Source organism: Podarcis melisellensis, assembly GCF_964234715.1.
Source record: "Podarcis melisellensis genome assembly, chromosome: 16".
NCBI lineage: Eukaryota > Metazoa > Chordata > Lepidosauria > Squamata > Lacertidae > Podarcis > Podarcis melisellensis.
In genome coordinates, this window is record NC_138533.1 from 108383 (window position 1) to 127472 (window position 19090).

The following is a 19090-nucleotide window of genomic DNA, read 5'->3' on the forward strand; positions in this document are numbered from 1 at the left end:
ATGAGCCCCAGGCAGGGGAGGCTGCACAGGATTTCCTGAAGCCCTGGAGTCAGTCAGGGTGGGCAGAACAGAGGCAGACAGGCGCAGAGAGTCCAAGGCAGGGCAAGGCGGCAGTCCTGGGCTGTTCTGCATGGGGCGGACTCCTTCCCCCTGGAAACCCCCAGGAAGGTGGATTTATGAGCAGCTGCTGTTGGCGCACTGTCCACTAGGGGGCGCCATTGCCTATGGTTTGGGGAGCAGATCCCAAGAACGTGCCTCATTTATGGGCTTCATGGTGGGAGGACTCACCTTTTACCGGGGAAAGTGGGCGGCGGGACAGGATGCCCACCCCTCTTTGCAACCCGCCCCTCTTCCCTCTGATCCGCCTGCAGTTGCCCCTGCTGCGCAAAAGCTGCCTGGACCAGGACAGGTGTGGACGCTCCTCGTGGGCCTCGGAGTTTGGTTTTCGGGGACGGATTTTTCCTCCAAGTTCGGCTGACGGGGAGGCTCCACCACTGCGCAGCGTAGAGTCAAACTATGGAACTCGAGGCCACAAGGTTTCAAGACAGCATCAAAGCGGGATCACGCAGAGGGCGGGGTTGGGCTGCCATACGCCCGGAATTTCCCGGACACACGGGTTCGTCCGCCGGAAATAGCATATACCAACCCGTGTCTGAAGGTTGGGGTTTTGTTTTTTGGGAATTTCGAAAAAATAGTTTTAAAACAAGTTTCACTCGTTGAAATATGGCAGCCCTAAGTGGCCACGCATTGTGACGGCTGCCCACGTTCAGCTCCACGTTCAGGAGCAGTCTATCTTTGCACCCCATGTGTTGCAGAGCTGCCCTTGCCCTCGGGCTCTGCTTGCGGGCTTCCCAGATGCCCCCTCCCTCTTGAGCCTGATCCAGCTCTAGGCTCTTTCGGTGGTCCTTCTGAGCCCGCTCTGCATTACTTCCCCCTGCAGTCCCTCTGGCTACCTCGACACTATGCAGTGAAAGCGCATCCCCCTCCCCCCAAAAAATGAATTCTGGGAACCATAGGATTTTTTAAAAGGGGGGGGGGTTGGGAACTATAGGAACCTGTATTCTCCTCTCCAAATTTAGTCCCGTTTTCGTCACGTGGTGAATGAATGGAGAGGCGGCAGAGCGGGGAAGGAACTGAGGCGCAGATTCAGAAATTCATCGCGGGGTGGGGCGGGCAGAATAAGGGGGGCACGTCGCAGAAAGTGAACGGGAACAAATGGTCCCCCAGGGGGGAAAAAGCTGCCCCCCCCCGGTTGAGGGCTGCCCTTCACTGGAGGTATTGGCTGGACTCGTAAGATTCCTGCGTTGAGCTGGGAGAGGTTGAGTGGATGACCTCTTGGGTGCCCCCTCCCAGCTCAATGATCCCACGAACAGCGCATTGGATCGACACACGCACAAACCGCCCCGCGTACCGGGCGCTGGCAGTTGTCAGAGGCTCGCAGTTTCCTCTCCTCTCCAGATTCCTTGGCCAGCCCCTGCCATCTGAAGCAGGAGGAGGCAGGAAGGGCTCTTCCCGTCTCTTGGCCTTAGAATCTTAGGATTAGAAGGGACCCCAAGGGTCATCCAGTCCAACCCCGAGCTGACGCGCCCGTGACAGGCGGCCATCCAGCCTCTGCTTAAAAGCTGCAGAGGAATGTGGGAGCCCCTTCTCGTGTAGAACTGCTCTTACGGTACTATCGGAAAGGTCTTCCTAATGTCGGGATCTCCTTCCTTGCCACTGGAATCGGGGTCCTGCCCTCTGGAGCAGCAGAAAACCAGCTGGCTCCGTCTCCCCTGGGGCAGCCCCTCTGACATTTGCTGCTGGGCTCCGCGCTGCTCCTTCGTCCGCCTTCCCTCGAGTGGGGGGGGGAGGGATTAAGGCCAGCCCCCTCCCCTCGGAGCCCTCCTCCTCCTCCTCCCGGCCAGTATGAATAGCGGTGCTGTTGCGCCGGGGCGCTCGTTCGCTGCCCAGCACCGTCCGCCGAGCTCCGGGACTCCGCTGCTTCTCGGTCTCGTCTCGGTCTCGCTGCCGTCCAGCCATGGAGGCGTTGGTGGGCTCTCGCGCCTTGGGCGAGGAGTCCCTGCAGATGTGGGACCTCAACAAGCGGCTGGAGGCTTACCTGTCGCGCGTGAAGCACCTGGAGGAGGAGAACGAGGGGCTGCGCGCCGAGGTGCAGGGCTTGCGCCTGAGCCCCGTCGAGGGCTCGTGGCGGGCGCGCTACGAGGGCGAGGTGGCGGCGCTGAGGGCCACCCTGGAGCAGGCTTTCCGCGACAAGGCGTCGGCCGAGCTGGCCCGGGACGCGCTGCGCGACGAGGTGCAGCAGGCGACGGGCCGGTGCCAGCGGGAGCGCGCGGCCCGCGACGAGGCCAAGAGGATGCTGTCGCGGAGCAGGAAGGAGCTGGAGGAGGAGCGCCGGGCGCAGCTGTGGCTCCGCGAGAAGGCGGCGCAGCTGGAGCAGGAGGTGCGGGCGCTGGACGAGGCGCACCGGGACGAGAAGGCGGCGCTGGGCCAGGAGGCGGCCGGCGTGGGGAGCCTGCAGAGCGGCCGGCGCGGCGCCCCGACGGCCGAGGGCTGCTTCCAGCCCGCCGAGGTGGAGGACTACGCGCAGCGCCTCTCCAGCATCTGGAAGGGGGCCGCCGAGACCTACAAGGCGGAGGTCTGGCAGCTGGAGGCCGCCCTGGGCGAGGCCAAGGAGAAGCTCTGGAGAGCCACCGAGGGCAACCGGCAGGGCCAGCTGCGCCTCCAGCAGCTGGAGAAGGAGCTGGCCGGTCTGAAGATCCGCAAGGAGGTCCTGGAAGAGAGCCTGGCGCAGCAGTGGCAGCAGCAGCACGGCGAGGCCGGCCAGCTCCAGGTGGGTCAGCAGGAGGGCGGGGCGGGGCGGCTCTCCAGTGCACTGCAGCCAGTTGGGCTACATGGCCCTTGGGGGTCCCTTCCGACCCCACCGTTCCAGGGGCAGCTTGTGCGAGTTGGGGGCTGGGGGAAGAGACCCCCTCTGCTTGGAAAGGCACCCGAGGAGCGGCAGCAGCAGCAGCAGCGAGAGAACTGCCAGGCGGCTCCTCTGGCGTCCAAGTGTCCCGCCCACTAGGGAACAGAGTGGAGATGTTGGGTAGATGGGGCGGCCGGTGGGTTTTATCTGCCCATGAGTTAAAGAGAGTTGAAGCCAAGCCTGGGCACTGAGGGAAGGGGATTCATAGAGCAATAGAGTTAGGCCCTCAAGTGTCGTCAGGCCCACCCGCTGCAATGCAGGAATCCCCAAGAGGGGGCCATCTCAGCCCTGCTGAAAAACATCCAGCACAGGAGAGCCTGTCACCTTCCAAGGGGGTCTGTTGCACATGCAGAACATTGCGCCTGGGCCCGCCTGGGTGGGGGTCTCCATGCCAGACTCCCTACTCTGAGTGTGCAGGAAGAGGGGGGCTTCCAAGAGTCTGTGTCGGTGCCAGGGGGTGGGAGGGGCAAAGCTTTGGCTTTTCCCAGGACAAGAAAACTCCCATTTTATCTTGGACCCTTTGACACATGTCTGTCCCTGGCTGGGGGGAATAAGAGCCTTCTCTCTTTCCTAGTTGCATCAGCTTTCTAGACTGCTGCTGCTTCTTTTCAAAATAGTCTCATTTGTGCTGGACCTCTGGTCTGCCCCAGGGTGGGTTTCACTCCTACTCCAGTTTGTGTGCTGTTTGCGGGGAGGGTCCCTGCCTAAATGGTCCCTCTCCTCACCTGTGGTGAAGTTTTAGGGCGCCCTCACTGCTCCTATGTGGCATGAGAGACTATAAGGTCCAGCTGGCCAAAGGGGGTCTGCCTCGTCCAGCCGCCCGTCTTCAGAGTGGCTGCTTGGCTGCCCATCATTCCTGAACTGATCTGAATGGCCCTTTGCGCCACTTCTGACTCCACCATTCTGTGATTTGTGCCTCTTTTGTGGTTTGTGTGCTGCTGTGAGCTTGGACTCCAGTTGTGGAATTGGGGGGAGATTTGGGGCAAGGAGGGGTGTGGGGACAGGAGGGCAGGGAGGTTGTGGTTCAGAAGCAGGGTTGGGATTTGTGCAAATTCTTGCTCACGTGGAAGAGAGAGAGGTGGTTTTGGAGACAGCCAGGAAGTGGAAGTGGGCCTTCTGGTCCTCAAATATTGCTGGTCTCCAGCTCCCTTCAGCCTTGACAATGGGTCATGCTGGGGGGAGTGGAAGCTCTTTGGGGAAGCCTTTCTCCATTCCCCCTTCAGCAGGCTCAAGTGATGCCGTGCTGCAAGGCACCGTGTCAGCTTGTCACAAGGAGACCCTGGAAGGATCATAGAATCCTAGAATTGTCGGGTTGGAAGGGACCTCAGGGGTGATGTGCCCTGGCAAAGGGTGTCTCCTGAGCCAAAACACCCAGAGGAAACTCTCCCTGCAGGGGGGGGGGGAGTTGGACCCTTGGGGCTCTTTGGGAGGTGGAGGTTCCTCTGGCAATTCCCAGGCCAAGGCCAGGAGCTGTGTCCGCCGGCCATGGTGGCCCTTCCGTGAGCTGAGGGAGCCCCCTTGGCTGACAGAAGCCTCTGTCTCTCCTCTGCCTCAACAGCTGGCCATCGAGTCCCTGGAGGAGGAGAAGCAGTCCCTGCGGGTCCAGATCGCCCAGGTCCTGGAGGAGCGCCAGCAGCTCATGCACCTCAAGATGTCCCTCAGCCTGGAAGTGGCCACCTACCGGTGAGAGAGCTCATTGCCCCAGGGGCTACTCTGGGGAAGGGTGGGGCCACGGGATGCCTGGGGGGTGCGGCAGAGGAGCAGCCTGGCCCTCTGGCCTCTTCCTGCCCTGGCTTTGCTCCTTGAGTGAACTTCAAGAGCCCTGTAGCTGGATCCGGCCAAAGGTGGACCATCTTGTCCAGCCTCCTGTCCTCATAGGGGCCAAATGCCCCAAAGAGCTTGGGAAGTTAGATAGACTGTCTCTGGAGCTGGAGGTTCCATAAGGACCACAGAAGATCCTGGCTGCTGGGTCAGGCCAAAGGGAGCCCGTCTAGTCCAGCCTTCTGTCCTCGCAGTGGACAAGCAGATGCCTTTTTGGGGAAACCCACAAGTAGGATCCAAGCACAAGAGCAGCCCTCTCCCCTCCTGTGGCTTCCAGCCACTGGCATTTAGATGCATTGCTGCCTCTTCACTACGGAGGCAGAGCAGAGCCAGCACGGCTGGTAGCCATTGAGAGCCTTCTTTCCCTCCTCCTTTCGAACTGCTAGGTTGGCAGGAGCAGGGACCGAGCATCAGGAGCTCACCCTGTGGTGGGGATTCGAACTGCTGACCTTCTGATCAGCAAGTCCTAGGCTCAGTGGTTTAACCCCCGACTTACCCCTGCTAAAAAAGAAATACAGCTCTTTTTTAAAAAAAGAAAAAGAAGGGAGCAGCAGCAACTCTCCCCTCCACCTTTCCAGAGACCCTTCCCCATTTTGATTGATTTAATTGATTTCTACAGCTCTGTGATTCTGTGGTTTATTTCTACACCACTTTCCATTCAAGCGAATCCCAAAGTAGCTGATAAACATCAGTAACTTAACAGGACATCACAAGTACAACATAAATAACAAATAATCATTAAACGAATTTTGATCTATAAAACTGCACTAAAACACCAGCAACTCAAATAACAACAACAACAAAGGCAAGATTCCCACTTACAACATAAGTCACATTATATGATTAACAAATAACCAATAAGGCATTTATGATCCAAAAAGCGATATTAACGAAACAGCAACTAAGAAATACCCCCTTTCTTCACCACTTTTCCTGTATAGGCAGAAGCAGACTCTTCCAGGCGTCCCCTCTAACTATCCCCAGTTGGGTGAGGCGTCTGGGCTTTGGCACCCTGCTTTCCAGGCTGTGTTCTGGGTGCCCCCCAAGGGGAAGGAAGAGGGACCCCACAGCCCCTTCTTTCCATTCCTGGGGCCTGTTTTCTCTTCTCCCGAGACCCCTCCTCCTCCTGGGAACTGGGCTCTGGTTCACAAGCCCCCCTCCCCGCATGGCTCCTCCAGGACAAAAGTGGGCTGGCCGCTGAGGGGGTTCAGCACTGCCATTAGCATGAGAAAGGGGGGCCCTGTCTGGGAGGAGGAGGCGGCAGAGGCTGCCCATGACATCACCCCAATGGGCCCCAAATGCAGCTGCAAAGGATGTCAGAGCAAGGCTCCGCACCCCTCTGTGTGGCTGTGAGGTGGGGGCTTTGCAGGCTCCACGCCTCCACAGGCACTGCAGCAGTTGGTGGCCTGTTTTGCTGGAAGATTCCCCACCCTGTATAAACTGTGGAACTCCCTTCCGCAAGAGGCTGGGGTGGCCGTCAGCTTGGGTGCCTTTAAAAGTGGGTTGGACAAGTTCATGGAGGAGGAGGAGGAGGAGGAGGAGGAGGAGAGGGCTCTTGACGACCGACCGCCAGCCTTGAGCTCCAAGCTCTGTCTCCACAGCTGGAGGCAAAAACACTTCTGAATCCCAGTAGCTGGAAATGGCCGGAGGGGAGAAAATTCTCTTGCGCTGGGATGCTGCTGGCGGGTTTCCCATGGAGGCATCTGCTTGACCACTGGGGGAGCAGGAGGCTGGGCCGGCTGGGCCAGGGGCCGGATCCAGCAGGCTCTTCCGAGGCTCTGATGGCCTTCCTCTGCCCCCTCTAAAATGGGTTCTGTGCGAGAACAAATCTTGAAGGATTCGGTTCAATGGAGGGGGAGAGGTGGCCTGGCTCTGTGCTGAGAAAGGCCACCTTTTGCAGGCCAAAGGTCCTACGGCCAAAGGTTCAGCGCACCATGGGCAGCATCTCCCGACAGGGCTGGGGAGAGGGTCCCCTGCAGAGCGGCTGCTGCCCGCCAGGGCCAAGGGAAGTCTTGCAGAGCCCCCATGGCAGGCAAGTGCCCTTGTCTTCTCCCAAGAGACCCCCACAAACCAACCAGCCCCTCTCCCACGTTTATTTCCAGGACCCTCCTGGAGGCTGAGAGTACCAGGCTGCAGATCCCGGCTGCCGACTTCAAACTGACCAGTGGCATCAGAGGTATGTATAAGCAGGGCAGAGAGAGAGAAAGATGGAGGGAGAATGAATGATCGGAATGGCAGTAATCCCATGGGAGAAAAGAGGCTTATTAGGACTGTAGAGCTGGAAGGGGACCCCAAGGGCCATCTAGTCCAACCCCACTGGAATGCCGGGATCACAAGCTAAAGAAATCTTTTGCGTCTCTGTTCTCTCTACAGATGGGAAGCTGGAGTTGAGCAACGGCCTGTCCCTGGACAGAGGCCCCCTGGGCCCCCGAGACCCCTGGCTGAGCCCAGCCACCTTCCCAAAGGCCAGCGCAAAGCCCCGGCTGCCCAGGGGCCAGAATGAGTCCTCAGCGGGCAGCTTCACTTCCTCTGCGCCCCCCAAGAGCAGGAGCCCCTTGGCCAGGGATTTCCAGAAGGCCAGCACCATCCTCCCGGACCCCTCCGCCATACGTTTTGAGGACCCCTTGCCAGCCAAAGACGTCCTGGCTCCCGTCGACTTGCCCGCTTTTGAGCAGACTGAGGTCTGGACGGCCACCCAAATCACAGCTGTCTCCCAGTCACTCTTGCACGAGTCCCTTCCGTCTTTCGACGCTGTGACTCCTGACGCCTTGGAAGAATCCAGCTCGGGCACTGAGCAGAGACTCCAGGCGGACAGAGACATGAGGGGTGGCAGAGAGACTGGAGCAGGAGAGAAGGAAGGACTTTGTGAGGAGGAGGAGGAGGAGGAAGAAGAAGAGGAGGAGGAAGAGCAAGAAGAGGAGTGTCTCAGCAATGAGCCAGCAGGAGAGGCCACATCCCAGAACGGTCCTTACCCTGACCGGCTGGTTACAGAAGCATTGGAAATAGCACTCAAAGTAGTCAACGCGGCAGATGACCAGCCAGAGACCAGCTTCCTTGAGGGCTCCGACTCCCCAAACGGCCTCCCTCTGGATGGCTCGCCCCCCACAGAAGACGTAGGCAGAGCGGACCCTCCTCCCAGTACAGAGAAAGTGCTGAAAGGGCACACAGGGGACACTTTGCCAGGGGCAGACCTTATGTGGGGCACCCAAGGCTCTGAAGATCCCCCAGAGGCGAACGGCAGCCCCGGTGAGGCCTGCGCAGAGCAGCATGAAGGAGAGACTCAGAGGGCTCTGGCAACAGACCCCCCAACTCCACAAGAAATGGGGTTGCTGGAGGTAGAAGGGCAGGCCAGGGAAACTGCAGACGGCGTCCCGGTCACCGGGAGGATCGAGGCCTACCAGGAAGTGGTGCCTCCGGGAGAGGAAGGCGAGGAGCCCCCGCTGTCATGTAGCACAGAGCAGGGCGGGCACAGCAATGAGGAGGTGCCCGAGTGCCCAGAAGGGGCAGGTGCCCTGGGCAAAGATGTGGCTGTGGCGGTGAGGGAGGGGAAAGAGAGCTGGGACCCTGGTGCCAGCAGCCCCCCAGAGGAGCAGGCAGGTGCCACGGGAGGGTACTTGGAGGAAGCGGAAGACCTGGAGGTGGTGAGCACAGAAGCCCTGCACCTGTCGGAGGATGAGGAAAGGAGGGAGCTGTGGAGCCCCTCCAAGGAGAACGAGGAGGAGGACTTGCAGGCGCTGGATGGGGAGCTCCTGCAGGCAGGAGTGTTTGTTGCTTGTGAGAACGTGGCACCACTGAGCCACGTGGCGGCAGAGAGTTGCTCAGAGCAACCCTTTGTTCAGCTGGAGCAGGCACAGCTCCAGGCACCAGGAGCCCCTCTGGAAGAGATGGATTTGGCCCTGCGGGAGGGAGAGGTGGGAGAGGCATCCCAGGAACCTGACGCCTTTCCTGCAGAGGAGACCCCCTTGGCAGAAGAAAACTCAGCAAGGGAGGAAGGCGAGAGCTTGGAAGGGGAGCCCGGAATGGTGGAAAGCACAAGGGATGCTGAGGGGGGCAAAGAGAGGGGGGAGGAAGAGGAGGACATCCCCAGGCCCCCGAGAGAGGATGGGTTGGGGAATGAAGATGCCATGGAGAAACAGGGATTCTCAGACACAGAGCCTGTCTGCTCCCAAGAGATGGAGGTTGCCTTGCGAGGCAAGGATGTCCTGGGGCAAGGAGAGATCTCCAGGGCAGAGGAGCAGGATGTGGCAGGAGATGCTTCGGAGGAGGAGCAGCAACTGGCAGAGAAGGAGGAGGGAGCAGGAGAAGGAGGAGAAGGGATCCCAGCGGCTGCTCTTGACACTGACAGAGACATCCAGGAGGGAAGCTTGGTGGTGGGCCCAGAAGCCTCCAAGGCTGAAAGGGAAGAGGAGGAGGAGGCAGGCATTCTAGAGATGGAAGAAATAGCAGCCCCCTTGGAGACAAAGGACCTGCCATGGTGCCCGGAAGCTGAACAGGATGAGGCCGATGCGCAGGCAGAGGAAGAAGAGCAAGCAGTGGCCAGAGTAGAAGAGGTTCTCCAAAGTCAGCTGGCCACCCACCTGGGCGAAAGCCTGGCCCCCCCTGCTGACAAAGAGGTGGAGGTTCCCCCAGAAGTGCAGGGCAGCCCCACTGACGGGTTTGGGGGCAAGGACCAGGCCGACACTAGCTACGGCCAGTCGCAAAGTGAGTCTTTGGGATCTGAGGACTCCCTTGAATCTTGGGACAGCTCCCCAAATGCCAGCCGTGAGACCGAGGGGGTTGAGAAGGGCCTGGAAAGTGGCAAGGCGATTATGCTGGAGGAGACTCTGCCGGATCACACCCCCTTGCATCTGTATGAGGGGCAGATGTTGGCTGCCTCTGGGGAGCCCCAACAAACGCCTCCAGAGAGCCAAGAGGCTGCAGAACTGCCTCTTGTGACCCAAGATGGATCCGCATCTTTAGAGGAGGTGCAACATCCTCCAGTAGAGGAGGAGAGTTTGCACAGCCCCCCAACAGAGGAGAACATCAACAAACAAGAAGGTACAGAAGAGGAAGGGGGATGCGCCATAGAAGCTGCTCCCATCCCAGGCACAGACGATCCCAAAGTATCAGAAAAACCTACGACAGATGCTCTGGAACTCATTGGAAGTGATGGAAACCTATTTGAAGAAGATGCCAAAGTGCTCAGAGGGGAGGAGGATGCAAAGGACTCTGCACAGTTGGATGCAGAATCTGAGAAAGAGTTGGCTGGTGGGGAAGTCCCCCAGAAAGGAGGCGAGGAAGAAGAAGAAGCCCAGTTGGTAGAACAGTTCTATGAGGGAGAACTTGGCCAGGATTTTGCATGGGGAGCAGAGGAGGACAGCACTTTCCAAGGAGAACGGCTGGATCCCAGCAACGTGGAGGAAAATGCCTTTGTGGAAGGGGACGCTCCTTTGGAGCTGAGTGACCAGGGGGACACAGAGGCTGAAGGTGGCCACAAGGTTTCTCCCCTGACCAGCGTGGCTGACTTGGGTGAAATTGTGCTAGAGGGGGAAGAAGGGTCTTTGGATGTGCAGGGAGGAGACCTCACGGGACCAGAGGCTCCAGCATGCGGGAAGCATGAAGATTTGTCCTGTGCCCAGGAGACAACGGACCTTGAAATCAGCGGAAGAGAAGACCAGGTCCCACAGGAAGATGTGGCTGAGGGGGACCCACGTGGCGAGGATCTCCCAGGTGAGACAGTTGCGAGCATCTCAAGAGAGAGCATGAAAGATGCTGACATCCTGGAGATCGTGGAACAAGCTCTGGAGTTCAACCAGGAGCTGATCAAGGCAGCTGAGCCGTGTGTTGAGGCCGAACCAACAGTGACAGGAGGGGAGGAAGGTCCATCCCTGGAGAATGAGGAAGAGGAGAGCCGGGCTGCACCAACTGCCTTGCCCGATGTCAGTGACTCCCAGGTCCCCACAGAGGCCCCAGAAATCTCCTTCCCCAATGCCAAAGACCCAGCAGGATCAGATCCTCTGTGGGCTGACAGCAATGCTAATGGGCTGCAGCAAGACCCCGGCGTTGCCGATTTCACAGAGGAGATCCTGAATGGGATTGGGGTCCTCCAGCCTGGTGAGACAGAGTGCAATGGGGGCATCTCTGAGGAAGAACCAATGAAGAAAGTTACCATAACCCAGCAGTTCCTCAGGGAGGAGCTGGACGAGCCCTCCACGGTGGAGGTGACAGCAGACCAGAGATTGCCTCAAGTGCCGTCCCATGAAGAGACACCAAGGATCGAAGATGTGGAGCCGGAAGTTCAAGAGAAGGTTCTGCTGGGACATGGCAAAGGCCTGGAGGCCACAGATCCCAATGAGAACCTCTTTGTCGACATCTTGCAGGCTGCCTGTGTCAAAGGGGGGAAGGGTGCTGATCCAGGGGCTGTCTCCGTCCCACCACACTTTGGGGATGAAGTTCTCCACCTGGAGTCCAACCAGCACCTGAACTTCCGGACGGAAGAGGAGGAGCAGCAGAGATGGTCTTCAGAAGACAACTGAAACCCTGCCTTTGTCCCTCCCAGCAGCTGACTCCTGCCAGAGGCAAAGCAAGATCTCTAGGGGACCAGGAGATCACTCTCTTCCCATGCCCCACAACCTCCACAACCTTTTTAAATTTTGTTTTTCTAGATTCCATACTACCATTTTTCATTTTAAAAATAAAAATAGGCCGTCAAATTGACAATCAAAAGTTTTGATTAGATAGAACTCTTCTTTTTTTTTAAAAAAAACCCCTCCTTTGAGACTTTATGGTAGCGATTTGTTAAAAACCTCCTGTTTGTTGAAGTGAGCATTCGAGCCCAGTGCCTTATAGGGTGGCAGAATATAGGGCCAGAGTTTTAATCACGATAGGCCTCCCCTTCCCCTTAAAGTGGGCCCAGTTGTTTGGGAGAGGGGGCAGTCCGAAGCCTTGTGACACCTGCGGGGCTGGCTGCTACTGTGGGGGAAGCGGCTGGATCTAACACCTCAGTGCCAACACTCGAGCCCTTTCGACCATAGCGCCTTCAATCCTCGAACCGTCAGCCTCCCCCAAGTTACGTTGCAAAAAACAAACCCCCAATGCGGCTTGGCACATCCCCTTTTCAGGATTTTGTGGCTGGCACAGCAATTCTTAAGCTCCTCGGCCCACAGATCAAGGTATTGCTGAGCTGGGTCCCACCTTCCTTGCTGTCTGACCGCCTCCTGCTTCTTTGGGGCCTGATAGTTTATGGAGATTGAAAAGTGGGATTTAAGCTGCAAAAATGTTGGTTTCTGTGCAAGTCAGGCCAATGTCTCCCATGCGCAAATTTGAAGGGAGTGTGTGTCTTCGGGGGCTGCTTTGTAGTTCACCCTAGAAACAAGCCAGCAAGAGGAGTGTTTGCAGCAGGACTGGGGCAGAGCCACCCAAGGGCAGGCAGCAGATCCTGGGGTGTGGAGGGGCTGGTGGTTTGGTGTGGACCCTGCTAGTTGCAGAGAGAGAGGCAGCTGCTCCCTGGCCTTCAGGTGAAGGACTTAAGAATTCTGCTGCTTTGTTGCCTTCAGATATGGAGCCAGCAAGACGGACCCCGGCTTCTTCCGACTGAGCCTCCTTGATAAGCTAATAAAAGCAATTTGTTTCCCACCACTTGCAAACTCACAGCGTCTTGCTTTTAAAACTGGACTTTTACAAAGAATGTGTGATTTACAAAGCGTTCTATTTTGATGTGGCTTTCTCTTTGGGTGGGTGGGTGTGGGAGGGAGAGAGACAGAGAACACAGGACACGTGGGCTTGTCAAAGAAAATAGGCTGGTGATCTCAAAGGGGTCTTTGAATGCAAGTCTTCATTTCTAAATTGGAGGGCTGTGGTTCTCCAGGGGTTGCTGGACGACCCTTGTCCCCACCCCTTTCCATCGACCGTGCTGGCTGCTGGGGCTGGTAGGATACGGAGGCCAACATCTGGAGGGGCACAGATGTCATAGAATCATAGGGACCCCTAAAGGACATCTAGTCCAACTCCCAGCAATGCAGGAACCACAGCTAAAGAATCTCTGACAGATGACTACCTAGCATCTGGTTAAATACCATCAAGGTAGCTAAGTCCCCACCTCCCAAGGGAATCCATTCCGCTGTCAAATGGCTCTTGCCCTCAGAAAATTCTTCCTAAGAAAAGTTTTTCTTTTCTTGCCATTTGAATCCATTGGTTTGAGTCCTGCCTTCCAGAGCAGGCGAAAACAAGCTTGCTCCCTCTTCTATGTGACAGCCCTTCAGCTATCTGAAAATGGCTGTCATATCTCCCTCAACCGTTCCTCATAAGGCTTGGTTTTCAGGCTCTTGATCATCTTCTGCACACCTTCCAGCTTGTCTACATCCTTCTTAACTTGTGGTGCCCAGAATTGGACACAGTATGGTCACCCTCGCTGCCACAAAGAGGCGCCTTCCTTGAACTTAGACATCAGACGATCAGGCCAAGGGCCGACTGAGGCCAGCAGTTCCCAGAGTGGTCAACCAGGTGCCCTGATGGGAAGTCCATAGGCCAGAGGTCAGGAGCCCAGGTGTTGCCTGATCCTTCTTGCATGACCCCACTTCCTGCCTAGAGGATTGTGCCTAGCCATCATGACTAACATGAGCCATTAAGCAACTTTGTTCTCCTCTGCTGTGAATTTGTCTGGCTCCCTTTGAAAGCCACTACTGCATTCGAGAGCAGCCACTTCCACGTTTAACTGCCTGTGAAAATGTCCTCCATCCTGAATCTTCCAGTGCAGGACTTCATGACCTTCTGTGGCACAGTGGGAAGTACATCAGACTAAGACCTGGGAGACCATGAAGCTCACTGGGTGTGACCTCTCAGCCTAGCCCACCTTGCAGGGTTGTTGCTGGGGGAATTAAATGTGGGGTCGGGGGTAAGAACCATGTATTCCACATTGAGCTCCTTGGAGAAAAAGGCAGAATGGGAGAGCCAGTGTGGCATGAAGGTTCGAGTGTTGGACCAGGACCACAGGGAGCAGGGTTTGAATTCCCACTCAGCCATGAAGCTCACTGGGTGACCTTGGGCCAGTCACCATCTCTTAGCCCAACCTACCTCTTCACAGGGTTGTTGAGAGGGTGAAATGGGGAGAGGGACCACTATGTACACCACAAGATTGTTGGAAGATAAAAGTGGTATATTCAGTCAATCAATCCACGCCTACAGTTTAGCTCCTGCCTCTTCATCCACCCTAGAACTCCAAGTGGTGCTCATTCAGTGTTCATTCACATGGACCTAAATGGAAACTGGCCACGCATCCTGGCACAGATGCAGACCTGGGGTGTGTGTACGTCTGGCTGGCTTCAGGGGGCTTCAGCCCAGACCCCCTGGGAACACAGCCAATTTCTGCAAAACTTGACTCACCATGAGGAAGCCTCCTCAAGTCTCTGAGCCAAGGAGGATCCCTTCCCCTGGTGGGGATGTTCCCTGGCCAGCAGCCTGCCTTTGTGGAAAGGGTGGCAGACAGGGAGATGGTTGCTGCTTTTTATAGGACGGGCCAGAAAGCAGGACTGATGGAGGGCCTCAGATATGCAGGTGGCTGATGCAACCTCCCACTCATCTCCCTGGAGGGCAGGAATATTTTGGGAAGCAGGGGAGGGAGTTAAATGCTTCCGACTTCCCTGCCCCTGCTGGGACTGAGAGCAGGCAGTGGTGGGGATGAGAAGAGGATCCCTCCATCCCCTGGGGGCAGGCAGAAGGGTTTTCCCTGCCGGCTGCATTGTGAGGCTGACTTTGAGGGGCTGGGCCCCGTTTCTTCTCTTCTCCTTTAATTAATTTAAAAATCATGAAGGAAAAAAAAAACATATTACAGCTGGTGACACAATATTATACACTTCAAAAACAAACTGGCATACTGATAAAGCCCTAAAGAAAGGGGCGGCTTCCAATGTTCTAGAAAGAAGGGAAGAAATCCAGCAGGTTTATGAAATGGTGACTGGATTGGAAGAAGGTAGAGAACCCATGAAGGTGCAGGGCAAAACGACCAGAATGATCAAGAGTTGGGATGGATGTCCTCAGGGTCCCTTTCAGCCCTGTGAATTGTATAGCTGTATGATTGGAGTCTACATAAGAGGAGAATCACAGATCATTTTATTTAAGTAAACAGCGTGATCCATCACTCATTTGTTGGGAGGAGGGTTTTCTACAAACTAACAAGATGGGCAAGACAAGTGACTTGTTGCCACAGGGAATATGGGGATCCTTCTGAAAGGGGACGAGTCTCTCTGCCCATGGCCCACTCCCCTGGCCGGAGGTGATGCCATCGTGGTGTCTGTGGGTCAGAGGGAAGGGGCAGGTTGACGGCTGGAGTTGACATAGACACAGTGACCTGATTTTCTCAGCTATGGCTCTGGCTCCCCCACCACCACCACGAAATCCAAGGGGGGAGCAGGATCTTTCCCAACCCAAGGGCCACATTTCTTCATGTGCAACTTGCTAGGTAGGTGTGGCCAGAGGCTAAAGTGAGTGGAGCCATGGATGTGTCAGAGGTTTCTCTGCTCCCCACTTCTCCATCATCTATCCAGGCCAGCAAGTGGCCTTGTCAAGCATTCAAGGAGGGTACAAAGGAAGACACGTGTGTGTGTGTGTGTGTGTGTGTGTGTCTCAGCCCTTGGGGATAAATACCAGCCTTAACTGTTAATGTGATCAATCATTCATCTTATTATTTACTATATTCCTCAGCCGTCCTTCACCAGTTGAGACCCCAGGGGGGTTTACCACATATTTAGTACATTCAATATAACATAAAAAGCATTTATCATTACAGTACAAACTCTTTAATTTTTATTCCCTTTCAAAACATAACTTTTAGGATAGCAGCCATTCTGTTGGCCAAAAGACGAGAGAGATTTTGCCATCCTTCTGAAGGGACTGCTGCATCTACTCCAGCCTCCAGCCTCTCAGTGGCCAAATGTCTCTGAGAACCTACATAAGCAGAACCTGTGGATGAGGCCAATGGCCCACCTAGTCCGGCCTCCTTTGAACAGTAGCCTGTGGGAAACCCACAAGCAGGATCTGAGCATGAGAACTTTTGTCACCTCCTTTAACTCTTTCCACCCCATCTGGTTGCTAGCAAGGATGCTGCATCTGAGAGCTGCTAGCCAAATTCACCTATTTTTCCTCCTCCCTCCCCAATCCCTTTTCCTTTTGTGCTGTGGTCTTTTTATATTGTATTTCAGTGTTTCCCAACCGGTGTTCCGCGGCACACTAGTGTGCCGCAAGACGTTGCCTGGTGTGCCGCGGGAAAAATTTAAAAATTCGAAAGATATCCGGAGAGGCGGCCTTCAGGCGAGTTTTAATTTTAATTTTCCTTCTCCCACTTAATGCCCCACGCTCGCCCGAGCAGCTTGCAGTCCTCGATAACGACGGCGACCCGAGGGAGGGGAGGGAACAGGGAAGTCGAGGGCGGCGGCGATCCGTGATGACGTCAGTGGGCCGCGCCGCCTCGCCCTGGCACGGTGTGAGAGCCCCGGCTAGTGGCGCGAGCTTCGGAATAAGTGGGATCCGCGTGTACGAGACCGAGATCGCGGGTAAGGAGCTCAGCCCTGGGCAGGAGGAAGCGGGGCCGCGCGTGCGGGCCACATCCCCACAGAGAGCGAGCCTCCCCCGGCCCACCACTCCGGGCAGGTCCACTCGCATGAGGGGGCGGCGATGGCGACGGCCGGCAGCTTGCCTGCAATGCCATCCCTCGAGCAGGCGAGGAGCCTGGAGGCTACCAGATGCGAGTCCTCTTTCCCACCCTGCTTGGGAGTCCAGAGCACTTGGTCGCATTCAGGATCTAGAGTGGGGAAGCGGGGCTTGTGTCTGGGCTGGACACATTGGGCTGCCTGTGCCGCTCGACCTGCGGGGAGAAATCAGGGTGGGAGTCACGACCGTGAGGCAGGGCTGCCAAGTGTGGCAGAAGAGGACACGGCCGTCGCACCTGTCCTTAGGTAGGAGCTTCTTCCGTGTCGACCTGCTGCCCTAAAGTCTTGGCTTTTTTCTTGGCTTTTTGGCGGTTGGCACAGAAGGAAGGCAAGGGGGAGGGGGAAAAATTGAAACTTACACTTTCGTGCGTCCCTCCCGGCGTGACGCTGCGCGCTGACGTCACGGGGCTGTAATGGTGGTGTGCCTCGAGATTTTTTTCATGAAACAAGTGTGCCTTTGCCCAAAAAAGGTTGGGAAACACTGTTGTATTTGGAACTGCCTGGGGGGGGGGAAGTCTTCTTCTTTGGCTGGCCAAAAGAAATTGGCTTCAAAATAAATAAATTAAACCGTTTAAAATAAATGACGAGGCTGTTTTGAGGTATGGCATGCGGTGCCCACCCCTGGCACTGCCATGGCATGCCATTCCAAAAAGCACATTACATGGCATGCCTCAATTGGGCCTTTTGTGATGGCGCCGCTGAGTCACGGGAGGCAGAGAAAGGGCTGCCTTTGTGCTCCCTGGAGGGGAAAGGGTCTGAGTCACCCAAAGCCTGGCTTGGAGGTGGCTGGGTGGGCTGGAGAATAAAAACAGGCGGGTGTGTGTGTGTGTGTAATGAGGATTTATTTCTCTCTCTCTCTCTCTGGCTTTTCTGTTTAGATGACCAAGACAGAAACACAGACTAGTGGTCAAGTTATGGACAGCATGAACATGTGCAGTTTGGAGACGGGGGATAGAGAAAAGAAAGATGGGTTTGACTCAGTGTGGTCTCGCTTTAAAGCATTTGTTAACAAGAGTGCCCTGAGGTCCCTTGCATTCTCAGTCACAGCAGCCACTATGGAGAAATTATCTTTTAACACTTTAGTTCAAAGTATTCACTGTGGGGGGACGCAGGTGGTGCTGTGGGTTAAACCACAGAGCATAGGACTTGCCTTTCAGAAGGTCGGGGGTTCGAATCTGTGATGGGGTGAGCTCCCATTGCTCGGTCCCTGCTCCTGCCAAGATAGCAGTTCGAAAGCAAGTGCAAGTAGATAAATAGGTACCGCTCCGGCAGGAAGGTAAACGGCATTTCCGTGCATGGCTTAAAGAAGTGGCGTAGTCCTGGTGGCCACATGACCCAGAAGCTGTACGCCGGCTCCCTTGGCCAATAAAGCGAGATGCGTGCCGCAACCCCAGTCGACCACGACTGGGCCTAACAGTCAGGGGTCCCTTTACCTTTTTATTCACTGTGGGTGTGAGCTTAATCCATAATGTAAGATTTCTCATCTGCTTTGATGCCACGTGCACTGTTGCATACAAGACTTTGGCATCTGTGCATGTTTGTGCTGGTAGGCAACAATTTCAGCACAAACACAATGCAAAACATTTTTTTTTAAATTCCAATAAAATTTGAAATAAATAAACAGAAAGAGGATAAGAGAGAAGTTTATCTTCCTTGTCTCCTAATGTTCAAACTTGTGGACTTCCAATGAAGCTGAACATCGGAAGAATCAGGACACAAAAAAGGAAGTCCTTCTTCATGAAGCACGTGGTGAAACTATGGAACTTCCTCCTTCAAGAGGCTGCGATGGCCACCAACCAAGATGGCTTTAAAAGAGGATTGGACAAATTCATAGCAAAGTGGCCTATTGATGGCTACTAGCCAAGATGCCTATGCTCTGCCTCCATGCTTGGAAGCAGCTGTTGTTGGCATCTGTCGGTCTTGAGAGACAATGGAGTGAGCCTCTGGGGGTGAAGTCAAACCTCTGGATTAGCAGCACCAAAGGGATCTCCCAAGGACACAAGCCTGGGCAGTGGGTCTGGAGGCTGCCCAGACCCCCCTCTCAGCCTCACTGATGTGGCCCAAAGGAAAGCAGAGAAAGATGTTTGGCCCCAGCTGGGTTGCCAGAAGGAGGCGTACAAAGCGCCATCCAACCGCCTTAGGGACTCCTCTCCGGATCTGTGCAGGGTTTACTCCTGAACCTTTTCGTCTCCCAAAGATATTCTGCAAGGCAGAGGAAGCTTAGGAGCAGAGTCTTCCTTCTCCTAGATGGGTTTCCTTTCCAGGTGGACGAGACCCGTCTGCCCCTCACTTCCCTCTACAGCACATGCAGATGCCACCTTCTTGACCACTGGACACCCTCTTGGTCTCGTCCACTCCATAAGCTAGAGCCTATCTTCAAATACAGGGGACGTCCTTAACACACGGAGGGTTAGAGACCCATCGGCTGCCCTCACCTGGTTTAGCTGACCATTTGAAGCCATTCCCGGGGTGTGGCTGCTGACAGCTTCCAGGAGCTGCAGGTGGGAGCGGAGTGCAGGGTGGGGACCAAAGGTGGGCAAAGGGCCCCAGAAGGAGTAAGATGTGTCTCCCACCAGAGGTACCTTCCCTCCCCTAACACCCCATAAACCCCTGGAGGCAGCAA

At 55.9% G+C, this 19090-nt stretch overlaps 1 protein-coding gene across 1 annotated transcript; it reads left to right on the forward strand.

The window, feature by feature from the left end:
* The first annotated feature begins 1599 nt into the window (after nt 1–1599).
* On the forward strand, nt 1600–12403 carry NES (nestin). The gene is given in 6 exon segments (XM_081891291.1): nt 1600–1975; nt 1978–2016; nt 2019–2830; nt 4524–4648; nt 6889–6962; nt 7160–12403. Coding segments are annotated over 6 exon segments (5262 nt in total). The 5' UTR covers nt 1600–1905; the 3' UTR covers nt 11302–12403.
* Nucleotides 12404–19090: the final 6687 nt, after the last annotated feature.